General features: G+C 38.1%; 3 protein-coding genes across 7 annotated transcripts; 1 reads left to right on the forward strand and 2 right to left on the reverse strand.

Moving 5' to 3' along the window:
* Positions 1-12,928: 12,928 nt before the first annotated feature.
* smim19 (small integral membrane protein 19) lies at positions 12,929-16,117 on the reverse strand. Its single transcript, XM_081382803.1, has 3 exons — positions 15,871-16,117; positions 15,573-15,700; positions 12,929-13,553 (listed from the first exon to the last, which is right to left on the reverse strand). Exons 1-3 carry the CDS (start codon positions 15,999-16,001, stop codon positions 13,492-13,494), a joined length of 321 nt encoding a protein of 106 aa, XP_081238929.1. The 5' UTR covers positions 16,002-16,117; the 3' UTR covers positions 12,929-13,491.
* On the forward strand, positions 15,551-19,711 carry LOC308700910 (uncharacterized protein). 5 transcript variants are annotated; one of them, XR_014031371.1, is made up of 6 exons: positions 15,575-15,670; positions 16,874-17,026; positions 17,158-17,257; positions 17,574-17,704; positions 17,835-18,779; positions 18,852-19,706. XR_014031371.1 is itself a non-coding variant. In XM_081382801.1 (6 exons), exons 1-5 carry the CDS (start codon positions 16,584-16,586, stop codon positions 18,126-18,128), a joined length of 732 nt encoding a protein of 243 aa, XP_081238927.1. In that variant the 5' UTR covers positions 16,484-16,583; the 3' UTR covers positions 18,129-18,153; positions 18,948-19,710. The 5 variants fall into 5 exon arrangements, 3 of the variants coding, with proteins under 3 accessions (XP_081238928.1, XP_081238927.1, XP_081238926.1); XM_081382801.1 differs by lacking the exon at positions 15,575-15,670 and adding an exon at positions 16,484-16,637 and having other exon boundaries at positions 17,835-18,153; positions 18,948-19,710; XR_014031372.1 differs by lacking the exon at positions 15,575-15,670 and adding an exon at positions 16,520-16,637.
* Positions 19,461-23,182, reverse strand: LOC308700909 (uncharacterized protein). The gene is made up of 7 exons (XM_081382799.1): positions 21,485-23,182; positions 21,058-21,141; positions 20,923-20,979; positions 20,751-20,831; positions 20,411-20,509; positions 20,022-20,321; positions 19,461-19,616 (listed from the first exon to the last, which is right to left on the reverse strand). The coding sequence occupies exons 1-7, from the start codon at positions 21,578-21,580 to the stop codon at positions 19,590-19,592; spliced, it is 744 nt and encodes a 247-aa protein (XP_081238925.1). The 5' UTR covers positions 21,581-23,182; the 3' UTR covers positions 19,461-19,589.
* Between the last annotated feature and the right edge of the window lie 1,363 nt (positions 23,183-24,545).

A 24,545-nucleotide genomic window follows, 5' to 3' on the forward strand; every position in this document is an offset into this window, starting at 1 on the left:
ATTTATTTGTAAATAACATTCAATTAAGTTTCCGAAAACATGGCGTTCGGTTCGCACTTAAAGGAGAACTTCGGTCAATTTTAACATTGAGCTAATTTTTTTGTAAATTTGGAGTGCTGTCAATACAGAGAACAACGACAAAAATCGGTGTTGCCTACACCTTGTTATCCTCTTTTTAAAATTTGCACCCTGCTGACTTCAATGGGGCAAGTTTTAAACCTGCTTTTAGCCTCTTAACATCCTTGATGTGTCATTACAAGTGCCCGGCCAATGTGAGTGATTCCTTCAGAGTGATCACGGGTGAATCTGACTGCAGTAGATGTGAAAGATATTAATAAAAATGATGTTTTAGCCAGCGCTCATACCTGTATTTACATCCTGTTTTTGGTCGAAGTCCATAGTAATCGATTGTCGAGTTCACACGCGTGATCATAGGTAACTAAGCATATGCGCGTGAACTCGACAATCGACTACTTTGGACTTCAACCGAAAACAGGATGTAAATACAGGTATGAGCGCTGGCTAAAACATCATTTTTATTAATATCTTTCACATCTACTGCAGTCAGATTCACCCGTGATCACTCTGAAGGAATCACTCACATTGGCCGGGCACTTGTAATGACACATCAAGGATGTTAAGAGGCTAAAAGCAGGTTTAGTACTTGCCTCATTGAAGTCAATAGGGTGCAAATTTTAAAAAGAGGATAACACGGTGTAGGCAACAACGATTTTTGTTGTTGTTCTCTGTATTGACAGCACTCCAAATGTACAAAAAAATTAACTCATTGTTAAAATTTACCGGAGTTCTCCTTTAAGTGTATTCTTTAAAAGTATAATATTTCATAATAAGTAGGCTACTCTTTTTAAAAGTTTGCTGAAGTGTACTTTTTTCACATGGCAGTGGGGCAAGTTGTCACACAGAAAGTTGCGAGTTTTAGCCAAACATCAACTTACACAAAGTTTATGGCATTGATTTTGAATTTTGAAAGTTTTCCAATATGTTCAAAACAGAATTAAGTTAGAATTTTTGTGAATTGTGTCCTTCAAAGGTACACAATATTGTCATGTTTTTGTAAAAGCTGTTAGGCAAACAAGTGAACAATAAAATCACTGAAATATTTTGAATAATGGGTCAATTATATTATATTATTAAATAGAATTGTTGGGCTTACTCTTACAAAAGGTCAACATGTGTTCAATAATCTGTTGCAGTAATGGTAGAAAAGTAAAAAAAAAATTAAAATTGTCAAGAATTTAAGTAACATTCCTATACAGAAATATATTTTTTTAACTATAGGCCTGCTCTCAAATTATTTAAAAAAAAAATGATGATAGAGTTTGTTGAATCTGTGACTAATGGCTTATTATATGTTTTGTTTATGAGATAATGATACAAACATTTCTAAGAAACCAAATTCCAAATGATTATAATATAACCAGGCATGTTGTACAATTTTTTTCCAAGAATTCCATGAATTCCCTTCCAAAAATAAGGCCTATGTTTCCAGACGGATCCTGTCTTATGATTATATGATATTCCAATGAGAGTTACTGGTCATGAGTTTATTTCTCTCTCTCTCTCTCTCTCTCTCTCTCTCTCTCTCTCTCTCTCTCTCTCTCTCTCTCTCTCTCTCTCTCTCTCTCTCTCTCTCTCTCTCTTTACAATAACACACAATTCATCGCCAAAGTAGGGCAGAAGTTTATATGTAACATTTAAATTGATAGATGTACTGTAAAACACACACTGTCTGCTGTCCAAAAGCAATAAATGAGCGCTAGAGTCAAAGAAGTCACTCAGAGCGCCATAAATATACTGAGATAATCAACTTGCAGAAAACCAAAATCAATGGTTCCAATTCTGGAAATCTTGGCTCAGCGAATCTGACGTTATTAAGTCTGTCTGTCTGAAGAAAAAAAAACATGATTTGCAAAAAAGGTTATAGTCTGTAAACTTGTGCAACCGAAAAACAAGTTGTTTTCAAAAGAGACGGCGTTATGTAACACGTTTTAACGCGTCTTTTTATTGTTCTAGACAAGTGTTGTGAAAATGGAGTGTTTACATCCTCGATGGCGTGTGTTCATGTGTGTGCGGGGCAGCAGGCAGATAGTTTAGCTGAGCCAGAGTTTAAGAGGCTGGTAATTATGGTTAACCACACACACCCCTCACACTCATATTTATAGAGCGCCATCAGCACGGCCCTGTTTTTTACCGCAAGGGGAATTTTCACCAGATTCCTTCAGTTTTTCTCCTCAAAGTGAAACCAAAGTTATTTCAAAAGCTATGTTTGGTGGATTCCATCTGTATGTAGGGCAGCGCAGTCAAAGAAAAGTGCGTTGGTATGGCTTTGTGTGTGATCCATGATAGCACACATTCAAGGTTTGATGCGCTTGTTTACATATGCAAGATGTCATTTTCAAACGTCAGATGTTAGAACGACAGATCATTCCGTGACATTCTATCATTTAGAATGTATGTGAACTGCCTTGTTGGGCTCCGACATATTTCGCAGACATTCTTCAATTGACTTTAGTTTGAGTCCTGATTTAAGGTTCTCTTTTTTTTTCTTTTTTTTTTTTTTGGAGTCAAGTTTTTTTTTTAAGAAATTAATACTTAATGCCAGTCAAGACATTAACAGTGTTACAAAAGATTAGTTTGCCTTTAAATGAATCCTGTCCTTCTATTCATCAAAGAATCCTGAAAAGAATGCGTCACAGTTTCCATAAATAATATGAAGCTGCACAAAGTTTGATTGATAATAATCAGAAATGCTTCATAAGCAGCAAATCGGCATTTTAGAATGATTTCTGAAGGATCATGTGACTCATCAGGACGCATCGGTATTTGAACGCATGCGATTCTCACTCCTTCTGAAAGTGGTTTGAGTGAACAAATCTCAAAACGTTTAGCACACTGTTTCCCCCTTTTTTAGCACTGACCACTTGCATTCATACGTGCAAGTGGGACCTTTAAGATGTTTATCAGATGTTTGTAGACGAATATGAAAAATAGAACATGATGCTTTCCAGATGATGCATTCTTTCACAGATGCCTTGGCAACGAATGACTGCTTACTGGGAAAGACAAATTAAAGTCAAAGAAAAGCAATGAGCGGGTCCAAGTCAAAACTTCACCAAGTGACTCAGGTCATCTTCTGCTCCTTCCCTCATGGCCCCGTTAAAGATTGCGGTTCACATCCTCGTTCCTGCCCCCAGTCCGAGAAACCAAGTCAGTTCACAGCGTAAACAGCTGGGTGACTGAAAGCACGTTGAGGACCAGGGACGTGCCCCGAGGACAGGATCAATTGTCAAGAAGAGTTGGCTTGAGCTAAACCGCACCGACAGGCCTCATCAAAGAAACATGGCCGTCAGAGTGGCTCTAAATCAAAGTGTGGGCCAAACTGAAAAGTGCCAAGACTGTCCACCCGATCCCCAACCTGCCCTCAACACATTCAGTGGAGTGAAAAACCCTCAAAGACCTTTTTTACTTCTTTCTCATTCGCCATTTCCAGAAAACAGGTGGAACTGTACAGGAAGAGGACCAACATTTGCTTTTTAATGAGGCACTAGAACTTGTAAAGGCTTCTTAATGGAAGAAAGCTGAATATCAGAAACTGCAACATGTGCGGCACAAATGAGGGAAGTGTAAAACATAACGGCAGGATATCCGGATTTGATTGTCATGAGGGGGTGTGGTGGAAGGGGTCCACCTTTAGATGTGGTCCTTCACTGAGCCATTCAAGTGACATATGCTGCAACTATTGGCAGCAGATATTATTATCACATATGGCATTAGATATAGTACGGGTCTTTTGTTGGCAAAGTGCCCATACCACCCCAGTAAATCTGGTGGTCTTGGTACTGAGACCACTAAAAAACACATAAACGTGGCCTTGGCTTTGGTTTGCAAACTTAAAGGGTGTCATCCACTAAAAATTTCATACAAATGTTCTTACTTGTGTGCACAATAAAATAATTGCACATACATTTGTTATTAATCTCCTTCTAATGTTGATAAATCCAGATTCTAAATGACAGTGTTCACACAGTTTGTAATTACCATAACACACACCCAAGCATGCCCATATAAGGGTTTTCCTTTTCCTCTCTTGAACAGTCATCAGTCTTGAACTCTGTTCAAATGTGTGCATTATACCAGGGGTTTTCAATTATAGCTCCAAGAGTTCCGGCCTCTATTTTTCTTTCCCAGCGGAGGTCCGACCAAAACTTTTTTTGGAACAGTTATACATTTCCATCGGGGCAGTATGGAAGCTTTTTTCCGTGAGATGAAAACAATTGTAAACAATCGTAATTGTGAGAAAAAAAGTCACAATTACATTTTTATTGTCTAATGGTGTGTACCGCTCCAATGTTTTGACGCGCTGCTCACTTAAAACTGTAGAGACAGTAAAATGGAACCAAGCCAGGGTCCGGAACCGGAACGAGGTTGTGAACGCAAGTATACTGACCTCCATGTGAATCCATTTTTGTATTTTCCACCTTGGTCTTCTGTTGTCTACACTGAAATTTTTCATCTTTTTCTTAGTTCTTAAAATCAGTAACCCAACTGTGCCATCAATTTCAGGCATTTGCACGTGTAATGTAGGCCAGGTAACCCTCAATCCCCCTGCTACAACACTGTAAAAGAAAATGCATGATCAATAAGTTATGACAACATATATTTTTACATTGCGTTAACTCATCAAAATGAGTTAAGCAACTTTATACAAGATTCAACTGATTTAAGTTTAAAAGACTTAAACATCCAAGTTGATTGTACTTAAAGGAATAGGCTAGTTCACTTAAAGATGAAACAATGTGTTCAAACGTCTCGGTTACGTATGTAACCCTCGTTCCCTGAGTAGGGAACAGAGACGTTACGTCGGATGACGACGTAACTCGGAGTGACCACGAAAGGGAACAACAGGTTTGAAACAACTTGAGCGTGAATAAATGATGACAGAATTTTCCTTTTTAAGTTTACTATTCCTTTAAAAATGTAAGGCAGTGACTTATTTGTACAGTGAAGAGACACTAGCAACTGACACCAGAGCCTGTCTGCTCCCATGCTGATTGACGCTGGTTTAAATCAAAAGCAGTGACCCAACTGTGAGTGTTGCCATTTAGTGGACCCAACAATTAGTGCAGTCAGTTTCTAGCATATGCACGTGTAACGGACGCCAGGTAAATTCCCCCTGCCCCTGAAAGTACAGCCAGTTACATTGGTGCCGTGACCCGGATGAAATAAGGGTTAGGGGGTGAGTGTCAGCTGGTAGGAGCTGTGAAGGTAAACCTCACCCCTGGCATCAAGAGACACACTAGTGACTGGCATTAGAGGTTGCATCCTTGTTAGGGTCCTCAACTCCCTTACTGGTTGACTTGGTCAGCTTCAGAGCGTTGTGAGTAGGACCAGTCGGGAGTGAAGTTTAGAGGGTGAGTGTAATAGAGGCCAGCTTGTAATCTCACAAGAGGCACATTAGAGCAGTGTTTCTCAACTCAAGTCTTTGGGACCCACCTCCCAGAATGTTTTAGATGTCTCCCTATTCTAGGAAGCTGATGAGTTGAACCAGATGTTTTAATTATTGAAACACCTAAAACGTTACGGAAGGTGGGTCTTCAGGACTGGAGTTAAGAAACACTGACTAGAGCATGTCCGCCTCCCATGCCAGTTAATGCATGGTTTGAATCCCAATCACATACTTTTGGCTTGGTATTTATCTGGATATTGGAAGTCTGGACAACTAGTACTAGTGGCTTTCTTATGTAATAATGCAGAGAACCTGCTTTTGAAAAGTGACACAGTTTTATATACACTAGTGCCATGACCTCTTCCTCACCTGCAACTGCCATTAAGTATACCATATATATGTACGATGGACTTTACCCTCTCTAACCATCAGCACAAACACAAAACCAATTTACAAAAAGCTACTTGCCACTGATGGAAAATTTCCAGCGACAAGCTTGAAAATGTCAACCAGATGTAGTTTCTCTGTCCTGATACACTTCTGGAACTCCCAGAAGATTGATTTCGGGGACTGACCGCCACATAACCACACGACCACCCGTCTCTCATCGACTACACCAGTGCCCACAGAAAGAGAAAAGTCTCTCGCTCTTCCTGATACGACTGCAGCTGAGAGAGGTTTATAGCACTGTCCAATGAAATATTTGAGGTTAGAAGAGTAAGCACAGATACCACTAACAACAAACAGACAAGAGGCAGTCTGTCTGTGTCAATACAGCGGACACCACACTTCTGAAAGTAAAGGAGAGAGAGTTCAAACCATGAAAACTATGGAAGCGAAAGGAAAAACAGAGGGAAAATAGTCCTGAGAAGCACTGATGGAGCGAATTATAAGAATCTGCTGAATCTGCGTATATTTTTGTTGTTGTTGTATTATATTTGTTTTTTTAATTGGCAAAAAGACAGAAAAGACTCAAATATACAATGTACAATTTTTATATAAAACATTATGTTTAATTAAATTTAATTAATGACCTTTTCGGGATATTCAATCACAGAGATAGAAAAAAACGGAAAGAAAGGAAAGGACTGGATTGATCAATGATGATGTGAGCAAAACTTGAACGTTACTTAAATGAGCAGCATGTTGCAAGCAATAACCAGTACGCCACAGGTCTAACAGTGGCGACAGTCATTTAAGGTGTTATATTTACATTTTATATTTAGTTATTTGTTTAAGTGCTAAAATATTTCATGGTATCATCTCTAGGGTGACAAAAATGTCTGGCTTTTCATCAGATCAAACCATCCTAAGTTTGTCCTTCTTGTGTCCATTTCACAACTGAGGCAAATATTGACTGAGCTGTCCTCTTGGCTTGCCATAAGCGATGGTGGGTTTTCAATTCTCCTCTTGTTGTTTATTGCAGAAAGCGTGAGGTGAAATGGAGCCTGCGGCCGGGCCATGGCTCACGTCCATACAGAGGTCCATACGTGTGATGACGGGCCCCGTGGATACTGTCTGTGTGGGGGCCAGAGAGGAGGTTCAGCCTGGGTCCCTTGTGTTTGTTGTTCAGGTCTTGGCTCCACGAAGGCTGGCGGTCAGACAGAACTCTGGGTCATACCTGGGCTGTTCTCTGCCAATGACCGGAGCTGTCTGCCCCGGCACAGAAGCCCCCGAGGGGCTCTTCTTAAGTCAGACCTGAAACCACACACATGACTAATAGCTTTGAGCTTTAGGAGGCTCTGTGGAACCTTGGTGTGAAGAGCAGTTGACCTCAGGGAGACGGTGAGAGCTGTAGACGCTTTCTCAATCATTTATTTTCCAAAAAAATCAGACTGTCCCCAAGCAAGGCTCCAAAATGGGCCTCATACACTCTCATTATCTGACAAACCTGACGCTGAAATCCTTATAGAACGCAGTGGACACCGCGCGAGACTACGGCTTCTTTTTTGTTCAACTCTGTTGGTTTAAAGGGTCTCTGTGTTTAAAAAAAAGAAAAGAAAAGCAAAACATGGAAACAAGAACGTTGAAAAGGTCTGTGTTCCTCTTTTGATCCTCCTGCTCTGCGAGAAGAAAAAGAAAGCGACCACCAGTCAGCCTCGTTTGCAATCCTCACAGATTAGAGTTCCCTGTTTTAAACGTCTTATTATTCCAGTCTCTTTGTCCCAGTCCCCCTTCCCTAATTAGCGCCTGTTCTCTTTCATTCCCAGTCATGTCTTGTTTCCACCTGTGACATAAAGAGAAAGTGTAAAAAAAAGAGGAAAGAATGGTGGAATGAAGATGAGAAAGGCAAAGCGCTTGGCCCCACAACGCTCGAGCGGAGGGGAGGATGAAGGAGCTTGTCATGTCTCATCTGCGCTTGGATCCAGAGACACGCAGCATGGAAACACACACAGACTTGCGCTTCTGTGCAGCGCGGATGCCTTTGAAAGAAGAAAGCGATGCGGAGAAATGAAACGGGGAGGGAGAGAGAAGCACAGGTTTCAGTGCAGTGCTGGGTATTTCACTGTGACCCATATTTGTCCCTGCGTATAATTCAAACACAGAGGTGTCCTAATGAGTCTCAACTTTCTGGTAGGGCATCTGAAATATTTAAAGCACTGCAGCTTTAAAGTCAACATAAAATCTAAATAATTTACTGTTTACTTCCTTAATATGTGCACAATTCATGATAGCATTTTATTATCTATTATTATATCTATGTGTGTAGCAATTATGCTGTGGGTATTTTCATTGGCTGAGCAAAACTATAGAAAGTATCTGTCAATATTGTGTTTTATTGAGTTTATTGAACTGTTGTATAAAAGCAATCTTACAGTTATGTTTACTGATAAGGTATCTGATTAAATTGTGCAATATAAATTTGGATTTGACTGCCAAGAACTGCTATGACACGGCTGAGGATCCAAACGCAGCTTTATTGGGGCAATCCAGAATCACAATCCATAAAACAGGCAATAGATCAAAATCCAGGGCAGATAAACCAAAGAGACCACAGGGCTGAAAAATACATGGAAATGTGGGAAACTGGGCAGAAAGTCAAAACCAAAACACAGGCACCCAGAGGGAGAGCACTCAGAAATGCAGTGCGACTTCACAACGAATGAGTGAAAACACAGGGCTTAAAATGGGCAGGCATTATCAAGTAATCAAACATAATAAGTCCAGGCAATGGGAAATGCAGTTCATGATAAGATACCCCAGGAGTCGGGAGGATGTGATGCTGACATAACGTATGACCTCCAACTGGCTGTCCGTAGCTTTCTGAACTTTATAAAAAAGCAGACGGGACAGCCACATTAAATAATAATCTCACCGTCTGCACCAAGTAACAGGTCTGGAAGCTGCATAATGCATTCACTGCGGTTTCATAAACTGTTATTCCAACTCAAATGTTGCTGACTCACAGCATTTATAAATGTTTGTACTATTCATAAGCATGTTGTATAAGCAGATCACAACCTCCTTGTGTCATGCCTTTAAATAAAGTGATTCTGTTTAACACTGACTGGTTTGTGGGGCCTTGTGGCAGTGGGCCAGTGTAACTGGGTGTAAAAATCCAGAATAAGGGAGTTGGGCCGTGGCACTGACATTCCTGGCTGTTTTTGCCAGCCGCTGGCCTGGGGCCAGTGCGTGCGGTCAGGCCATGTTTACATCTGTCTGGGCTTCAAGCAGCCACAGGTCTCAGAACAGCGCAGTGGATCGAGACAGGGCAGGGAACGACAGCCAGACAGTAAACATCAACCATACGCTGATGAACGTGTTGAAATCCAGCGGCCATGGACGTTGCTCCTCAACCCTTCTGGTTTATTTTTCATCTGCTTTATTGATTATTTTTTCTGGTTTGAGCTTGCAAACGGATGCAGAACGAATGTGTAAGATTTGTGTTGATGCATGTCATGCGTTAATACCTGGAATTCAGTTCTCTGTGTGTTCGTTAAACAATGGAAGGGGTGGGACCGGAGGGAAAAAAAGAGGAAAGAGAGAGACAGAAGGAAGGATAATGTGTTATTTGAGTGTTAAAGCAACAGTTCACCAAAAAAAAGACAATTCTAAAATTACTTACTCACCCAAATCCATATGGAACACGAAAAGAGGAATTTGAAGAATCTTCCCACAGCTCTTTTATATGTTTTTATGTCTGTCAAGATTTTAAAAAGCACCATAAAATAGTCCATATGACTATTATTCACATCAAATATGGTGCCTTTTGACGTCAATGACACCAATAATCACCAATGGTTCTTGCATGTTTTGTAACCTTACATAGTATTAGATTTCAGGGAAAGACTTTCAGATTTTTGTTTCTTCACAGATTTCAGAATACTTGGAATGTAGCACATGAGTCATTTGTCATGATTCTTTTTGGAGCTTGAGGGATCTGGAAAAAAGCTGCATGAAGATTCTTCCAAAATTCTCTTTTTTGTTTTACAACAGCATACAGTTTGCTATGAGACTCTCGGGGTTTAGGATAAAAGGGAAAGGCAGATATAAAGTAAAATTAGAATTATTGGAGGTTGAAAATGATTTAAAAAAAAGAGTTTGTTCATCTTATTTCCATAGAGACCTGAGGGAAAGCGCAAGAGGAAGCGGAGGGAGGGTGGGGGGTGGGGGGGCAGATGACTAAGATGAGGCGAGGCATCATTTCTTTAGCTTTCTGTGATTCATCTGGGGAAATGATACCACAGTGGATCAGAAGCCAGAGAATGATAGAAGAGCGGCATGAAGGAAAAAAATAAACGATTAGAACAAAGCCGCAAAAACAAAAGCGAGACTGTCCAAGATTGTGATTCTCTCTCACACCTTTTAACTTATATTTCTCACTCCATGTTTTTCATTTCTCACTTCTGTATCACTTGGACTTATTTCTTGCACTTTGTTCACTCAGTGTTTTTTGAAACAAGAAAAATATATATATATTAACACTTTGTGAAGAAAATTTGAGTGGTACTTATCCATACAAGAGTTGCCAACATGGTGTGTATCACAGTATTTTATATATGTCTATTCTGTTGTTAACAGTAGCAAGTGTTTTAAATCTAAAGAACCTTTTCCCGCTGTAGACCGGCAGTGTATCAAGCGCGCGGCCATCTTTAGAACTTTGTCTTTGAACTTACGTTTTTGTAGTAGCTCTGGCATCGCTGTCGAAGAGTAATTAGCTGGTGAAGTGGATTTACTTATTGTAGAGTTAACAAAAGTAATCACAAGCATTATAATGTTTGAAGAGGATGTCATAAATGTTAGTAGACCATGAAGATTTTAAAATGAGTGGTTCATTCATAAATCTGTAACATCTTACCTTCAACGAGTGCATCGCTGAAAAGGGGCGGGGCTAAGTTCTATAAATAATGGAAAGGTTCCAGAGATGTCAAAGGTTCTTCATGGAACCATATAGGTGCAAATAAGTGAAGTTCACAACGTAATTTCGGGAGGAGTGAACCCATCTAATCTTTCAATTAACTGCCGGAGCACATAAGCAGCCGCTCACCTTGCTCTGGCATCAGCTGTTCTGGCATCCCTCCACCTCCCCAACTCCACCAACATGACGTAGGCATCCTGCTACCATACTCATCATCCAAGCATTAGTAGTCCCACTGGGGGGTGTATCTAAGCTCGAGTTGAAGCTGCTTCCTCGAGCCCCTCCATTGCGGGCAGCAAGCCAAATGCCTTATTAGCTTAAAGATTATATGGGCAAAGGAACGCGCTTTTTAAAGTGTATTTAGAAAAGAAGGAAATCACGTTTTTACTTCAAGAATTTGCACAATTTGACGTACACTATAATTTAAACAAGTTTATGTTTAAAGGTGCAATGCGCAAGTCTCTGAGTTTTTGCAGAACTATGCCCCCCTCTGGCAACAAGCGAAACTGCAACCAGAGGTGTGCACGCTCACGGACCACACGGTCTCTTGGAATCCATCTTCTACTTTTGTCGAAAGTTGACTAAAGTTTTGTCGCTCGAGTTGTCTTCGCTGATACGGAGAATGGCGGCGAATACACAAACCTGCCAGACATAGCCAGGTGAGTGTGAACGCGCATGACGTCACGCCCAGTCTCAAATTCCGTCCCGAATCCCTCTTATTTATTTTACTGTACAGGATTATAGAGGCAATCGCAGTGATCAGAGAAGGGCTCATTCAGCTCATCAGGCAATTGTTTAAGCATGTATGGGTTAGAAAAATGGGTATTTTTAACATGAAATGTTGCGCATTGCACCTTTAATGAACACTTGTTTAATACTTAGTATTAAGGGTTTGTTGAACTTGTAGGGAAGTATGCGACTCAGGGGCGTTTCATTCGAGGAGGCAAGGGAGGCTGTGCCTCCTCAACAAAAAAAAATAGGATGAGAAAATAATCCATATTACAAAAATAAAACAACGCAGCTATTTTAAATTGTGACATTAAAAAGTATGTAAATCACTTGTTTTTCTAAAGTAACACTGTCCAACAGCGACACCTGCAGGTGAAGTTACAGCACGTCTCTCTTGCCTCCCCTGAGCCCATTGACTTTTAACTGACACCCTAATTGAGATTGGGTAATTGAGAATGAATGTGGGAAAGTCATATGAGAGGAGGCAATGCCTCCATCGCGCTATGATTGGAAGTGATTGGTAATGAATGATGATTGGATATATGATTAAATAAATCCTGCCTTTTGTTTTCGTGCGCGTTCTGCATTCGCGAATCAGTCTGAATGAACAAAAATAAATGGGTTAAGGGGAAGACTAGACTAAAAACAGCTCAGCCATTAAGATATCACCGCTTTATATCACCCAAAAATGAAAATTCTGTCATCATTTACAAGTTGTTCCAAACCTGTATGATTTCCTTTCTTCTGCTAAACACAAAAGAAGATATTTTAAAGAAGGTTGGTAATTAAACAGTTGCTGGTCCCCATTGACTTCCATAGTATTTTTTTTCCTACTATGGAAGTCAATGGGGTCCATCAGTCGTTTGGTTACCGACTTTCTTCAAAATATCTTCTTTTGTGCTCAGCAGAAGAAAGAAAGTCATACAGGTTTGGAACAACTTGTAAATGATGACAGAATTTTCATTTTTGGGTGAACTATTCCTTTAAAGATACATCTCCGTGTCTGTGACCAGTGTTTGCTGAGCTTGATGACTGCGGATCCGAAAATAAGTTGACTATTCAAAAGAACAGATGAACATCAGTTCGCAAATAAATAGTTTAAATTGTTACTGGCTTTAGTTATTATTTTGGAATAAATGTAAAAATGCTTAAAACACTAACTTGAAGAGTTTTATACTTGTTTTTAATAAATAGAACATTAATAGCATTGTTAATGTAAAAATACAAAATAGAATTGTATTTGGTTTCTTTTTTTTATGTAATGTTTATTTAGCCAGGAAAATGTGACAACTTTGTGAAGGCTAACTGAGACATGATCTTACGTTTGATTTTTATTTTTTATATATAAATAAAGAACAGAGGACTTCTCAGTTACATTTGTTTAACATTAAAATCTTTATTTTTGGCAGATTACTCTTTATACAGCCAGGCAGATCAGGCCAAAACAACTGACATGCATGTAAACTAGCACTAGAGGGCAATATAATACAGTACTGGAGAAAAAGGTACCCTAGCATGCACAACAAAATCAGTGAACATACTGTTCAACAGCTTTAATTGGTCAACATTAAATAGCATTTTGTAACAATGATTTTGAGGTGAGTTAAAATGTTGATCTTAATGTTTGGGTGCGGATCACAAACAGTGATCAACATTACGGCACAGAGATGATGTTTGTCAAACGTGTGAAACGTTGAGATATTAGCCTATATATAAGCAATTTCACTTCCAACACCAGAGGGCAGTCTGTGTCATAGTCCACCAATGCCCCAGTTAAAATCACAACTGTCACTTCTTCTGAATGTTTGAGAGGTAATGAAGAAAAAGAAAGGCTCTTCAAATAAAAAATAACATTCAACATTCCCCTTCTCTCTCTCTGTGACCCGTTGTGCATTTCTGCACCATCTGCGGGTGAAGAGCGCCTCCTCTGGTGACTTCACTCCATTGACAGCTGCACACTGTCCGACTGCGACTGCTGTTGCTGATCATATTTACGAGCTGGGAAAACAACATACCACAGGGGTTTGAACATATACCGATTATAACCTTGCAAAACTACGATGATAACCAATTCTCTTCAAGACTGAGTTCATCCTCACATAAGGATGCTGAAGACTAATCTATTAAAAATCTGGATTTTTCAACAGTTTGTTTTGCAGATCGACTTTCTGGCACAGTTCTCATAATATGCACAATTATGAAAAAAAAAAAAAAACTTATGCAGCATGAATGTTTAGCTTTCCATTAAAACACATGTACATTGACTGATAGAAATTATACAAATATGTCAAAATGGTAAAGATAGCTTTTTAGGAATAAATATAAGATTTTTAATGGAGATTGAGGAACTTTGAGGAGATTGAGGAGTTGGAGATGTGCTCACAGAAGACTAAGAAAAGAGATGATTCTGAATATTAACTTAATGAGAAGTGTTTGTGTTGTTACATGGAAATTTAAATGCACATGTGTGCAGTTAAAGGCACAATATGTAAGATATTTGGATCCAAATATCCAAAAAAAAACACTAAAACAATATTTTGTTGACTTCTGTAGACTACTTACATTAACAAATGTTTAAATCCGGAGATATCAGCCTGTGTCGTTGCGTCGCCTGTCAATGACGTCATATCCGCGTTACCCTCGATTTACGTAGAAACCATTGAAACACCAAAGGCGCTTTAATATATTATGCGTTTTATTAGACAAGTGAGCAACTGTTAGGATACTTTTATCAACCGAAAACTAATATCTCTTTTTTTTTATCTCTTTTAATTCCTTTTATAACTGTTTAATTTTCACCTGCTTTTATTTTGTGTCTATTTTCCATGCAAAGCTTTATGAATTGCTATAGTGTGATTATTATAATTCCTTTCTATGTAAAGCTTTTGAATAACTGTTTGAATTTTCCTTGCTTTTATTTTGTGGTTATTTTTATTCCTCTCTATGTAAAGCACTTTGAATTGCCATAGCGTATGAAATGTGCTATATAAATAAACTTGCCTTGCCTTGCCTAATATCATTATTATATAGTTTAACACGGAAGTCTTATTGTTTGAATCTCTTGTTTTATTGATTTACCGCGAGTAAGTTAGCATGTTGGTACCAATGCTAATCAAAATCGGAAAGATATGATTAGCATTGGTACACTATCATAACATAATCGGAAAGAGCTTTATTTGTAGTAAAAATAATACAGCATTTTCTCCACCATAGAATATATTTTAAAATGAATTGCATTTCATTTAGAAATAGAAGTCATCAAGCTTTTAATAATATGATATTTTAATATAAATTTATTGCAGTTTGCAACAAGTGTCTCATACCAGCCACCAAGCGAACGCACAGAGTAACATTATAACATAACTTTCACACACTCAAATGTATTTAAGGAGGAGGTGGATATTAAACTTTAACTTTTATGGTCATTTTAATCATAAAATATGCGTAAACAACAAAGCGAAAGGAGTGGCAGCGGCCTACTGCGGCATTTAAGCATAATAAAACAGCAATGTTAATGTCCAAGGCTCTCGACTCCGCCTTGCTTCATAGCACAGTAATGTTAATAAGACTTTAATACATTAGCTCACCGATGAACACGATTTCTGCCTGAGTCCCATCGGACTGCTTTCCATCGGCTGTGGAGGTGACGACATCCATCAAACTACGCCTTTGTTATTGTTTTGAAAAAGCAACCTCTAGAGGCAAAACTTACATACTGTGCCTTTAAAATGTAATACAAATAATGATAATGGAAAAAAAAAAATACATGATGATGATAAACAATTTAAAAATGTAGTGAGAACACAGTTGAGTAGGGGAGCAAGTTAATGCAGCATTAGCTGAACTGTGAGAGTGCTAGACTTTTTTTATTAGTCACTATTAAAGTGATGAATCTGTATTTTAAGAAAAATAGCTAGAGTAACTGCATGTTGCCAGAAACTATAGCTATTACCAACCATGGCAACTTTTCGAAAGGACAAGAAACATAGTTACACAGCGAAAATGAGCCCAACCCACCCAGTGAATACATTTCCAGTTGTTGTCTCAGCCTGACTTTCTGCAGACTGTCGTAGAAGTTTGGCTCTGGTGAACTGCCGACGACTGCTGGTGGAAGCGTAAATATACGCATGATCTTCCTCTTATTTCTTAAATAAAATAATAAAAAAATAAAAATAAAAAAATAAAATGAGAGAGATATTCTTATTTAAGAGACGTATCATAAGCGCTTTGTGTAAAATATTTCATCGAGACAGCTTTTACTCAATATATTTACATGATCGTGCGTTAATGAATATGAAATTAAATGGAGACTTACTTTCTGGCGTACATTAGCAGGGCGAAACTGACCAAAATAACCAGCAGGTAAACATTAGTGGCCTCATTCCAGGCTTCATGTACTGAATAATCCAGAGATTCCTCATCTGCCATCACCCCATACCCAGCCATAATCACGCGTTTATTAAAATGCAAAATAATATATATGTATATATATATATTTATGATGTAAAATGGATTGTATCTTATCAGAAAACAGCGACTCCAACAATAACATTTATTTCCGGATAAGCAGAGAGTAGTGCAGAGTAAAGTTCAAAATAAAAGTCCCTCTGCAACTGTTTGACAGGATTTCGACTTTTATCACTAGCTAATCAAACACTGACGATCATCTTTATAAATGATCCACAGAACATGTTATCAGGACTGTGATAGTTGGAGAATTAGTTGCTACTGGCGGAAAATTCAGTCACATAAATGATAGAGCCTTAATATTAATAACTGTTGCTCTTCACGCGCACACAATTACACTTTTACTTTGAAATAGTTTTATGTGCTCGGTCATTATTATGCTTTGCTTCATTTCCTTACGTGAAGCAGGAAGTAAAATGGAAGTCCGTAGAATGTTTTCATTGGTCGATCGGCAATGAGGCGTGTCAGAACAAGACTCGCTGATTGGCTGCCCATTAGAACACGTGACTGTCTTTCCCAAAAATAAACACAGAGAGCACCATTGCATGATAAAGTTTAACAATGTCGTTACGAGGCGCTTTTAAGCTTATTCACCGCTCTAATTTTGGGATAATGGTAAGGTTTTTATAAATGAGTGAGTTTTCTGAACTGTGACATAACCATATTGTTTTAAAGCTTCAATAATTGTACGCAAAACATACCTGCACCTGTATGTCTTTCTGTAATTGCTTGTAATCATAAACACATTTATCACTCTGTAATTGCTGAGCTTGAAAAAATGACTTCTTCAAGTTGTTTATTAGTATGAATTAATGGATGCAACTATATTAACCAAGCCATGTCCTTTGCAGTGCTCAGTTTCCCCAGCAAGCAGAGTTTGTGTGAAGATAGCAGCTCCTCACACACGACACAGCAGTTCAGAGGACATCAGTCGCTATCCAGTGCCAAACAAGAAGAACCTGCCATTTGATATTGTGGAACTGATGGAGGAGGTTGAACAGAAGGTTTGGCATCACATTCACGTTTAAAGGGAGAGTTCATCATCATTGACTGGCCCTAATGACATTCAAACCCATATTGCTCCCCATGAAGCACAAAATATGATGAATTTTGTGTTTCTTGTGTTCATCTACAGGGAGGATTTTTGCCCAATGTCTTCAAGGTTCTTGCCCATCGTCCTGATGAATTTCGGGCTTTCTTCTCTTATTATAATGCCCTCATGAACAAGGAAAGTGGTACGACCTATTATTAATAATGCTTCATAGTAGCAAGTAGCTCCTTTTTTATTTAATTAATCCACATCTATACAGCATATACATTTTTTTTTTTGTAAATTAGGTTTCAACCGGCGCAAGATTGGGATTTACTTGAATAATTAGTGTTACATATAGGAAATTAATTCTGGAAAGTTGTCATGCATCATCCATCTAAAAAAAAAGTTTTTAGTAGTTCTTTCATCAATATAATTGGAAACCACATGGAATAATTGTATGATCAAACATTTGCCACAGGCACAGTAAAAAATCAGGATGTGTTGTACTTTTGTAACAGGTGGTCTGTCGAAGGCGGATCGGGAACTGATCGTTGTTGCGACCAGTGCTCACAATCACTGCTTGTATTGTGTGATATCCCACAGTGCATTGCACCGCATCTATTCCAAAAAACCCATGCTGGCTGATCAGGTACCTCAAATTTGAACAAAACCATGTAAAACTGTCCAACACCTCTCAGTGTCCGTTTTCCAAGAATCCTATAAGTAATATGAAATGACGATGAATGTGATTTTACTGGTACTGTCTTCTTGACCCACAGGTTGCAGTTAATTACAGGCTTGCCGATCTGACCGCCCGTGAGAAAGCCATGCTGGACTTTGCTCTGACCGTCTGCAGGAGTGAAACAATAACTGAAGAACATTTCAGCACCCTGGAGGCTCACGGTTTTGACCGAGAGGATATTTGGGACATTTCTGCCATTGCTGCCTTCTTCGCCCTGTCCAACCGCATGGCCCATCTGACCGACATGAGACCTAACACAGAGTTTTACAACATGGGTAGAGTGCCGAGAGACAAAGCCAAAGCCTCTGATGGGCAGGTCAAGGGCGAATAGACTCATATCAGACTTTGAATCAAAGGTATAATATTGTACAACACCCAAAAAAAACGGTCAAATAATCATTAAGCTGATTGTTAAAATCAGGAAAGAAAACATGTTCTGCAAAATTTCACCCTTACACTCTCACTGATGTGTGCACATGTAAATTTTGAGTTTTATTAGTTAGCCTACATTTGTTTCAGTGTTAGTCCTCACAATGATATGGAAACTCGTTTCCGACACGTAAATAAGAAAGGTAAATGCTCGCAATTCTTGCAATTGCATGTTTATATCTCACAATTCAGACTTTATTTCTCACAATTGATATAAACTCGCAGTTTTGAGGAAAACAATCTGAAATCTCGCAATTGCAAGGAAAAAAAAGTCACACGATGGCAGAAACAAGCTTATATACTGTACAGTAAAGAAGCCCTTGTTTATTTAAATTGGTTAGGCTTTGGTTGATAATTTATTAAAAGGAGAGAGAAGATCTGAATATCCAGTTCCACAAATGCATTCATAAAACATACAGTTGTGAGGACAACGTTTGGAATGAATTATCTAATCTATAATGTAGTTCTGTGACCATTTTTACTGCCTTTATTATCTGGGTTACTCTTTATTTCGATAATCCACTTTAAACATTCTACTAACTAAACTAAAGTTGTATAAGTAACTTTGCAACTACGTTGACTGTTAGGTTCGGGTTAGTAGAGTAGTTGACATGTAGTTGCAAAGTTACTTATAGTTAGTAGAATGTTTACAGTGGACTATCGAACTAATGTGAATATCCAGTGCTGTTTTTTCTCTGAACATTACACTTTTCTCCTGTAGGCGTCAACAGGAGGAAGCAGATTTAAAAACGCAGGACACAGGAAACAAATTAAAATATAAAATTTGAATCCTGTTAGTCTGTTCTTAAGATAATTCTAGAAGTTAATAAATAATCCATTTATACCTTGATTGTTCCAACCATTTGCTTGAGTGATACAGACTTGAATATTTGTCTTTTCTCTAAAGTACACACTGAACACTGTTTGATAGGGCTTTTAACTCACAGTCTGTTCTCACACACGACTGAGGGTTTGTTGACATTTTAAAAAAGAAAACTGCACATAAACTAATTTTTTTAATTTGTCTATGTACATATGTTAAAATAAAATAAAAATATCTAAACATAATGAAAGCACAAGACTCATGCATGTTTCTCATCCATGTGTCATTTATGAGGAGTGTGTGTGACATATTTTAGTTTTTTTTTTTTTTTATCAATGACTTTTGGTTTCATTACTGATCATTTTTGTATGATAAAATGCAGTTAAAGCATGCATTCACAGCTTTGTTTTTCATAAATAATTTATTTACATTGTAATATTACAATTATTTACAAATGATTTACAAACTTCGGTTTTCCATTCACCAAATCTCAATGCCATAAATAGTGTAAACATCAAATTTCCCCATTTGTGTCTGAGTTCATCTTCTGGCCTGTAAATCTTCATACTGTAATTGTAAAACACACTGTATTAAAACCAGCAGTACAGCAATTACAATGGAGTTGCAAGCAAATATGATTAAAAGTGAAGTTTATTCATATGATTTTAATGTGTATGAACCATTATAAATTAATTTTCTGATTATCTACAGTTAAGGCCCATTCAGACCAAGGACGATAACTATAACAATAACAATAAAGTTATCGTTCTAAGTATAAAAGTATCTAAGCATTTTTTCCAGCTGTTGAACGATAAAAACATTGACAGCCAATCAGAATCCACCCTGCTTTAAAGAGCTTGGGCATTTGAAGCTACAGGCGACAAACCTGAAGCCTGCTTATTGTGTGTTGGTGTGGACACTTATATAGTTATCATTCTTGGTGTGAACGGGTTTAAAAATGCTCATAATTACCTCATATGCTGGTGGAGGTGCCCTTGGGACTGGACTGTTGTTTAGTAGAAGTGCAGCTGAGACTTGGTCGTAGGTTGGTGGAGGTGTAGTTGGTACTTGACTGTAGTTTGGTGGAGGTGAATTGGAAAACGGACCCCACATTGGCAGAAGTGCAGGTGAGACTTGGCCATCTGATGTTGGCATCATGTACAGGACTGAACTAACAGGCTGGCCCATTGCAGAAGAGTCCGGCTGGCCCATTAGCACAATATGGTTGACAGGCAAATCTGTATTCATGTAACTGACCGTGACAGGTCTTGACTGAAAGAGAACCAACATCACATTTATTATACATCTATTTCATCTTATTCGGTTTTTCCTCAATGTTTTAAGCTCTTGATGATATTTACCTTTGGTTTGCAACAACAGGGACAGAAGGTTGCGGCAACAGCAAGAGAGAAGATAGAGACCAGAATATCACATGTCATTAGGAGAAAGCAGGACACACCCTGATTGAATAAGAAAGATACAGTGATTATAAGCTAAAATATGAATACAGTATGAATCAAAAACCGGTTGTCATATCCAAACAGTACAAAGGGTGGATTAGTTTACTGCTATGTTACACTGTTGTAGACTATATCAGAGTCACAATATATAAGCACTTTCATCTAAGTTTGGAAAAACAAGAATTTACAGTAAATCATTTTAATTTAGACACACATACAGATACTGAATGAAACCACTTACCCAAGTGATATAAAAGTGAGAGCGTAGGGAGAAAGCAGCAACTGTGAAATTCACATAGCTGAGTATTTGGGAGTATTTTACCTACAAGACAACAATAAATAACTAAAATTCCCCATATAGCAATTTATTAAAAAGTTTCGCTTCTTCTCGAGGCAGTAAAGTTGACACTTACCAGACGCGGTTTACATGTGTGCGCAGCCGAGACTGTTAGAGCTCCGATTATGATGAACTGCAGAATAGAAATGGAACAAAATTCAGTATTTGTTCATTGCATAATGTTGTACTGATATTGAAATGATTGACTTACTACAATTGGTGGCCAGAGAAGAAAAAGTATATTATTCCAGATTGTCAAACCAAGTCCTAATAAGGCTAGCAAGATTTCCAATATCTGTGATAGAAAAACATTGGAAATAATACCTGTTAATTCATACACACTAAACACAGGCGAGGCAAGGCTTTACTTTTACTTTATTTAACCAAAATGACAAAGATTAACACAGGAGAAGGTAAAACGCAACAGCTTCACTAACAAACATACAGTAAATGCAATACTTGACAGAGAACTGAGGGCATTAAATACAAAGCTAAAGGAGGACTTAAACAAGATGATGATGGCAAGTATGGAAACAAACTAGCAACAGGAACCAGGGCAACAAAGAAAACTCAAACTAAACACAACATACGAACTAAGAGTAACAGAAGCCAAGCAGAATGTGAAAAGTGTGTTTTACCCCCAAAGCCATCGGCTTGATCTTCAGGAACTGGGAGACGTCATACTGCTGCTGGTAGACTTCAGTGCTCATCATCATATCAGTGGGTTTTGGCATCTTTCAACACACAGAGAGTATCTTTACACTTCTTCTCTTTCTAATCAGCCAAAGCCTAGTGCCTGGAAACCAAACGTCACGGATCACGCTTTCATTCCTCCAGCTGGGAATCAAGATTTACCTGAAGAGTTGCTTCCCAACAATGTGAAAGAGTCACTATGGAGCTAAAGAATGTTGAGGCGAGCAACATAACTCTGTCAATCACACTGACAGACTTTACTTAACCAGTTTCACATGTTAAAAGAGTGATGGTCTGAAGATCTTCTCTTATACAACAGCTCAACAAGTTAAGTTGAATATAGAGCAACTGCATGTTTAACTTTGGATGCTTCAATGTCCCAGCCAGGGGTTACCAGATTTGAACTTATTTTACATTAAAACTTGAAAACTTGTGAAAAAAGTGTGTTTTGAGGTTTTTTTACAATCCAGAGGGCCAAAAGTGCCCACAGTTAAACCAGGGTCAATGCCACAAGTCTAGGTTGATGCTGGCCCACCCAAACAACACTGCCAGAATATACCAATGGTCTGGCAGAATAGGCCCTGGCAAAAGAGCCCTAGCATAGCCTATAGTTTATAAAGTTATTCATTATTTCGAACCTGTAACGAATCTGCATGGCTCTCGAAAGATACGATGACGTTCAATGAAGTGTATGGCACCTCCGCTGATCAGCGCACATAATTCATTCACATTGTGCGGATTTGACTCACTTTTTGAGTGATTATTTCTTTCTGCAAAATAAATGGATGACAGGGAAATTAAACCAAAGACTTCCAGTAACAAGCTACTTTTTCCAATGATTAGCGAGTAGCACAACGATCACAGTTTTAATGTCACATAGTATTAGTTTACTACCGAGTGTTAAATAACAATTCTCAGCTCTCTCTTCATTCTAGCGTATCGGTTCATCCTAAATGAACTTTTCTCTGTTTTACAAAGCATGGAAAGTCTGATTCATCATAGTGGGTCGGTTCGTCCTAAACAGTCCTCACTCTCAATTGTAACTTTGGAAAATCTTATTAGTTCTGGTAAATCGGTTCGTTCAGACGTTTTGTTCTTGTAAATTAACAGATTACTACGAGAATCACTGATTTGAGTCTCTACATGGTATTTAAGGTTTGTTTATAGCCAACTATCACACAGTTCTATTAATTAGGATTTTTTTTGTAGTTATAGTTAGTGTAAATGTAGTTAGTGTAAGTAGTTAGTGTAACTGTTCAGTCCCTAAACTTTTTTGCAGCAGACTACTTTGCCAATATTTTGCTTCGAAAACTGTTGAATCAAATCGAGAACACCGCCTCTAAGCAACACACAGTGGTGTTTCCATCCTGAATAAATCAGTATTGTTAAAGTAATCACTTAAGTGAATGATTCAATAAAATATATAGGCTAAACAGTGTTGTATCTCACATGTCTAGTTCCTCTGCCAAGTGCCAACCCAACACAGTCTTTACAACTATTGAGAATAGTGCTCCAATATCATTCTAAAGCCCCTTAAGCGGTGTGTAAAATAAACATTTCTGAGCAAAATAATTCATAAAATTGAGAGATTGCATGCTTTACCTAATGTTGGTGCTGCTCTTGTCTTTGCTATTCCAATGTTCATTTTCATTTTCATTCAGAAGTCTTATATCTGTGTGAAAACAGACTCCTCCCTCTCTCCCTCCAGGCAGTGAGTGTAAGGGAAACTCACGCAGCGAACATGTCAGAAACTCAAAACTATAGCACAGCACAACACAACAAATATATTTAAATGTTTTTCTGCATGCTTTTATTCTCACATCAATTGTAATATATATGCATGTCATCGGTACACCACCCCATTTCATCTAGTCATTATGAAGCATCACAGGATGTTGCATAAGATCAAAAACGGTAAAAGCAGCATGTTAACAAAATATATCTGCTATCTTTAAGCTCAGTCTACTTTTATCTTCTCACACACTGAACAACACACTCTCATCAACACCTGATGCTCTCTGGCCTTTGCAGCCCAAAAGACAGAACTCTTCAAAAGATAGTCTTCATTATTAATAATGGACAGGATATGAAATGCTAGAGAATATATTCCAAAACTTTCTGAACATACAGTATGAGAACAATTAACTGCACAATTACTAGAAATGTTTACCTTGGATATTATACAATTTGCAAGCACAATTTGTGTAAACAACAACAACTGTGTTTCCAACTGTGAATATATATATATATATATATATATATATATATATATATATATATATATTGCTCTTGCATTCTTTCTTGTGGCTCATTGACACACCTGAATGAATGGCTCATTATGTATGCGGGACCCATTGTCTCCTCAGGTGTGAACCACTAAATATGCATGATGGTGTTGGATCATTGACGCCCCAGCACATATAGCCTTTCCAAACAAAAAGTGTCTTACAAAATTTAAATCAATGTATTGTTTTATGTGAATGATTAGGCAGGATGATTTTCAGATCATTTTGAAGAAAAAACTCTAGGCGACAACATCCATTAGTCAAAAGTCTTGTGGACACATATTTAGTATGTGTTTTGTGGCCTTATTTCAGAAACTTTAGTTTTTAGTTTTTTCAATAACCATGCATAAACATTATTCTCTCAAAAATACAAACATGTACATATATGTTTCTCACATATTATGGTAGCCCTGTTTGTGCTAAATAGAGTGTAAATACACCTTTGCCATTAATATGCTTATAAGCAACTGAAAAAAGCACAAATGTCAGGGCATGTCAGAACATCTCAAGGACCCCAAAAACACCTTAGACCCCAGAGGGTTAATACACTAAGAAAACAAAATGTGCAAAAAAAAAATACTTTTTGGGGAAAACAGCTCGTCACTTTCGTCCATTAGTTCAAAAGATCTGAAAAGGCCCATTCATTTACCCGCCCATAGACCCTCCCTTCGTAGAAATCAGGACAAAAATGGTCGAAAGTGAACAAAAGAGAACACCAGGA

Source organism: Scardinius erythrophthalmus (genome assembly GCF_964197995.2).
Source record: "Scardinius erythrophthalmus genome assembly, chromosome: 13".
Taxonomy (NCBI): domain Eukaryota; kingdom Metazoa; phylum Chordata; class Actinopteri; order Cypriniformes; family Leuciscidae; genus Scardinius; species Scardinius erythrophthalmus.

Bases quoted from the DNA above. Each gene is read 5' to 3' on its own strand.
- smim19 (XM_081382803.1), bottom strand. From the start codon at position 16,001: ATGGCTGGGTATGGGGTGATGGCAGATGAGGAATCTCTGGATTATTCA. The intron at 15,701-15,870 runs GTAAGTCTCCAT...ATTTTATTTAAG, and splicing joins CTGCTAATGTACGCCAGAAA to AAATAAGAGGAAGATCATGC. The intron at 13,554-15,572 runs GTGGGTTGGGCT...TTGTTTTCCCAG, and splicing joins ACTGGAAATGTATTCACTGG to CTCGTAAATATGATCAGCAA.
- LOC308700910 (XM_081382801.1), top strand. From the start codon at position 16,584: ATGTCGTTACGAGGCGCTTTTAAGCTTATTCACCGCTCTAATTTTGGG. The intron at 17,258-17,573 runs GTACGACCTATT...CTTTTGTAACAG, and splicing joins CCTCATGAACAAGGAAAGTG to GTGGTCTGTCGAAGGCGGAT. The intron at 17,705-17,834 runs GTACCTCAAATT...CTTGACCCACAG, and splicing joins AACCCATGCTGGCTGATCAG to GTTGCAGTTAATTACAGGCT.
- LOC308700909 (XM_081382799.1), bottom strand. From the start codon at position 21,580: ATGCCAAAACCCACTGATATGATGATGAGCACTGAAGTCTACCAGCAG. The intron at 20,980-21,057 runs GTAAGTCAATCA...TCTATTCTGCAG, and splicing joins TTCTCTGGCCACCAATTGTA to TTCATCATAATCGGAGCTCT. The intron at 20,832-20,922 runs GTAAGTGTCAAC...GTTGTCTTGTAG, and splicing joins ACACATGTAAACCGCGTCTG to GTAAAATACTCCCAAATACT.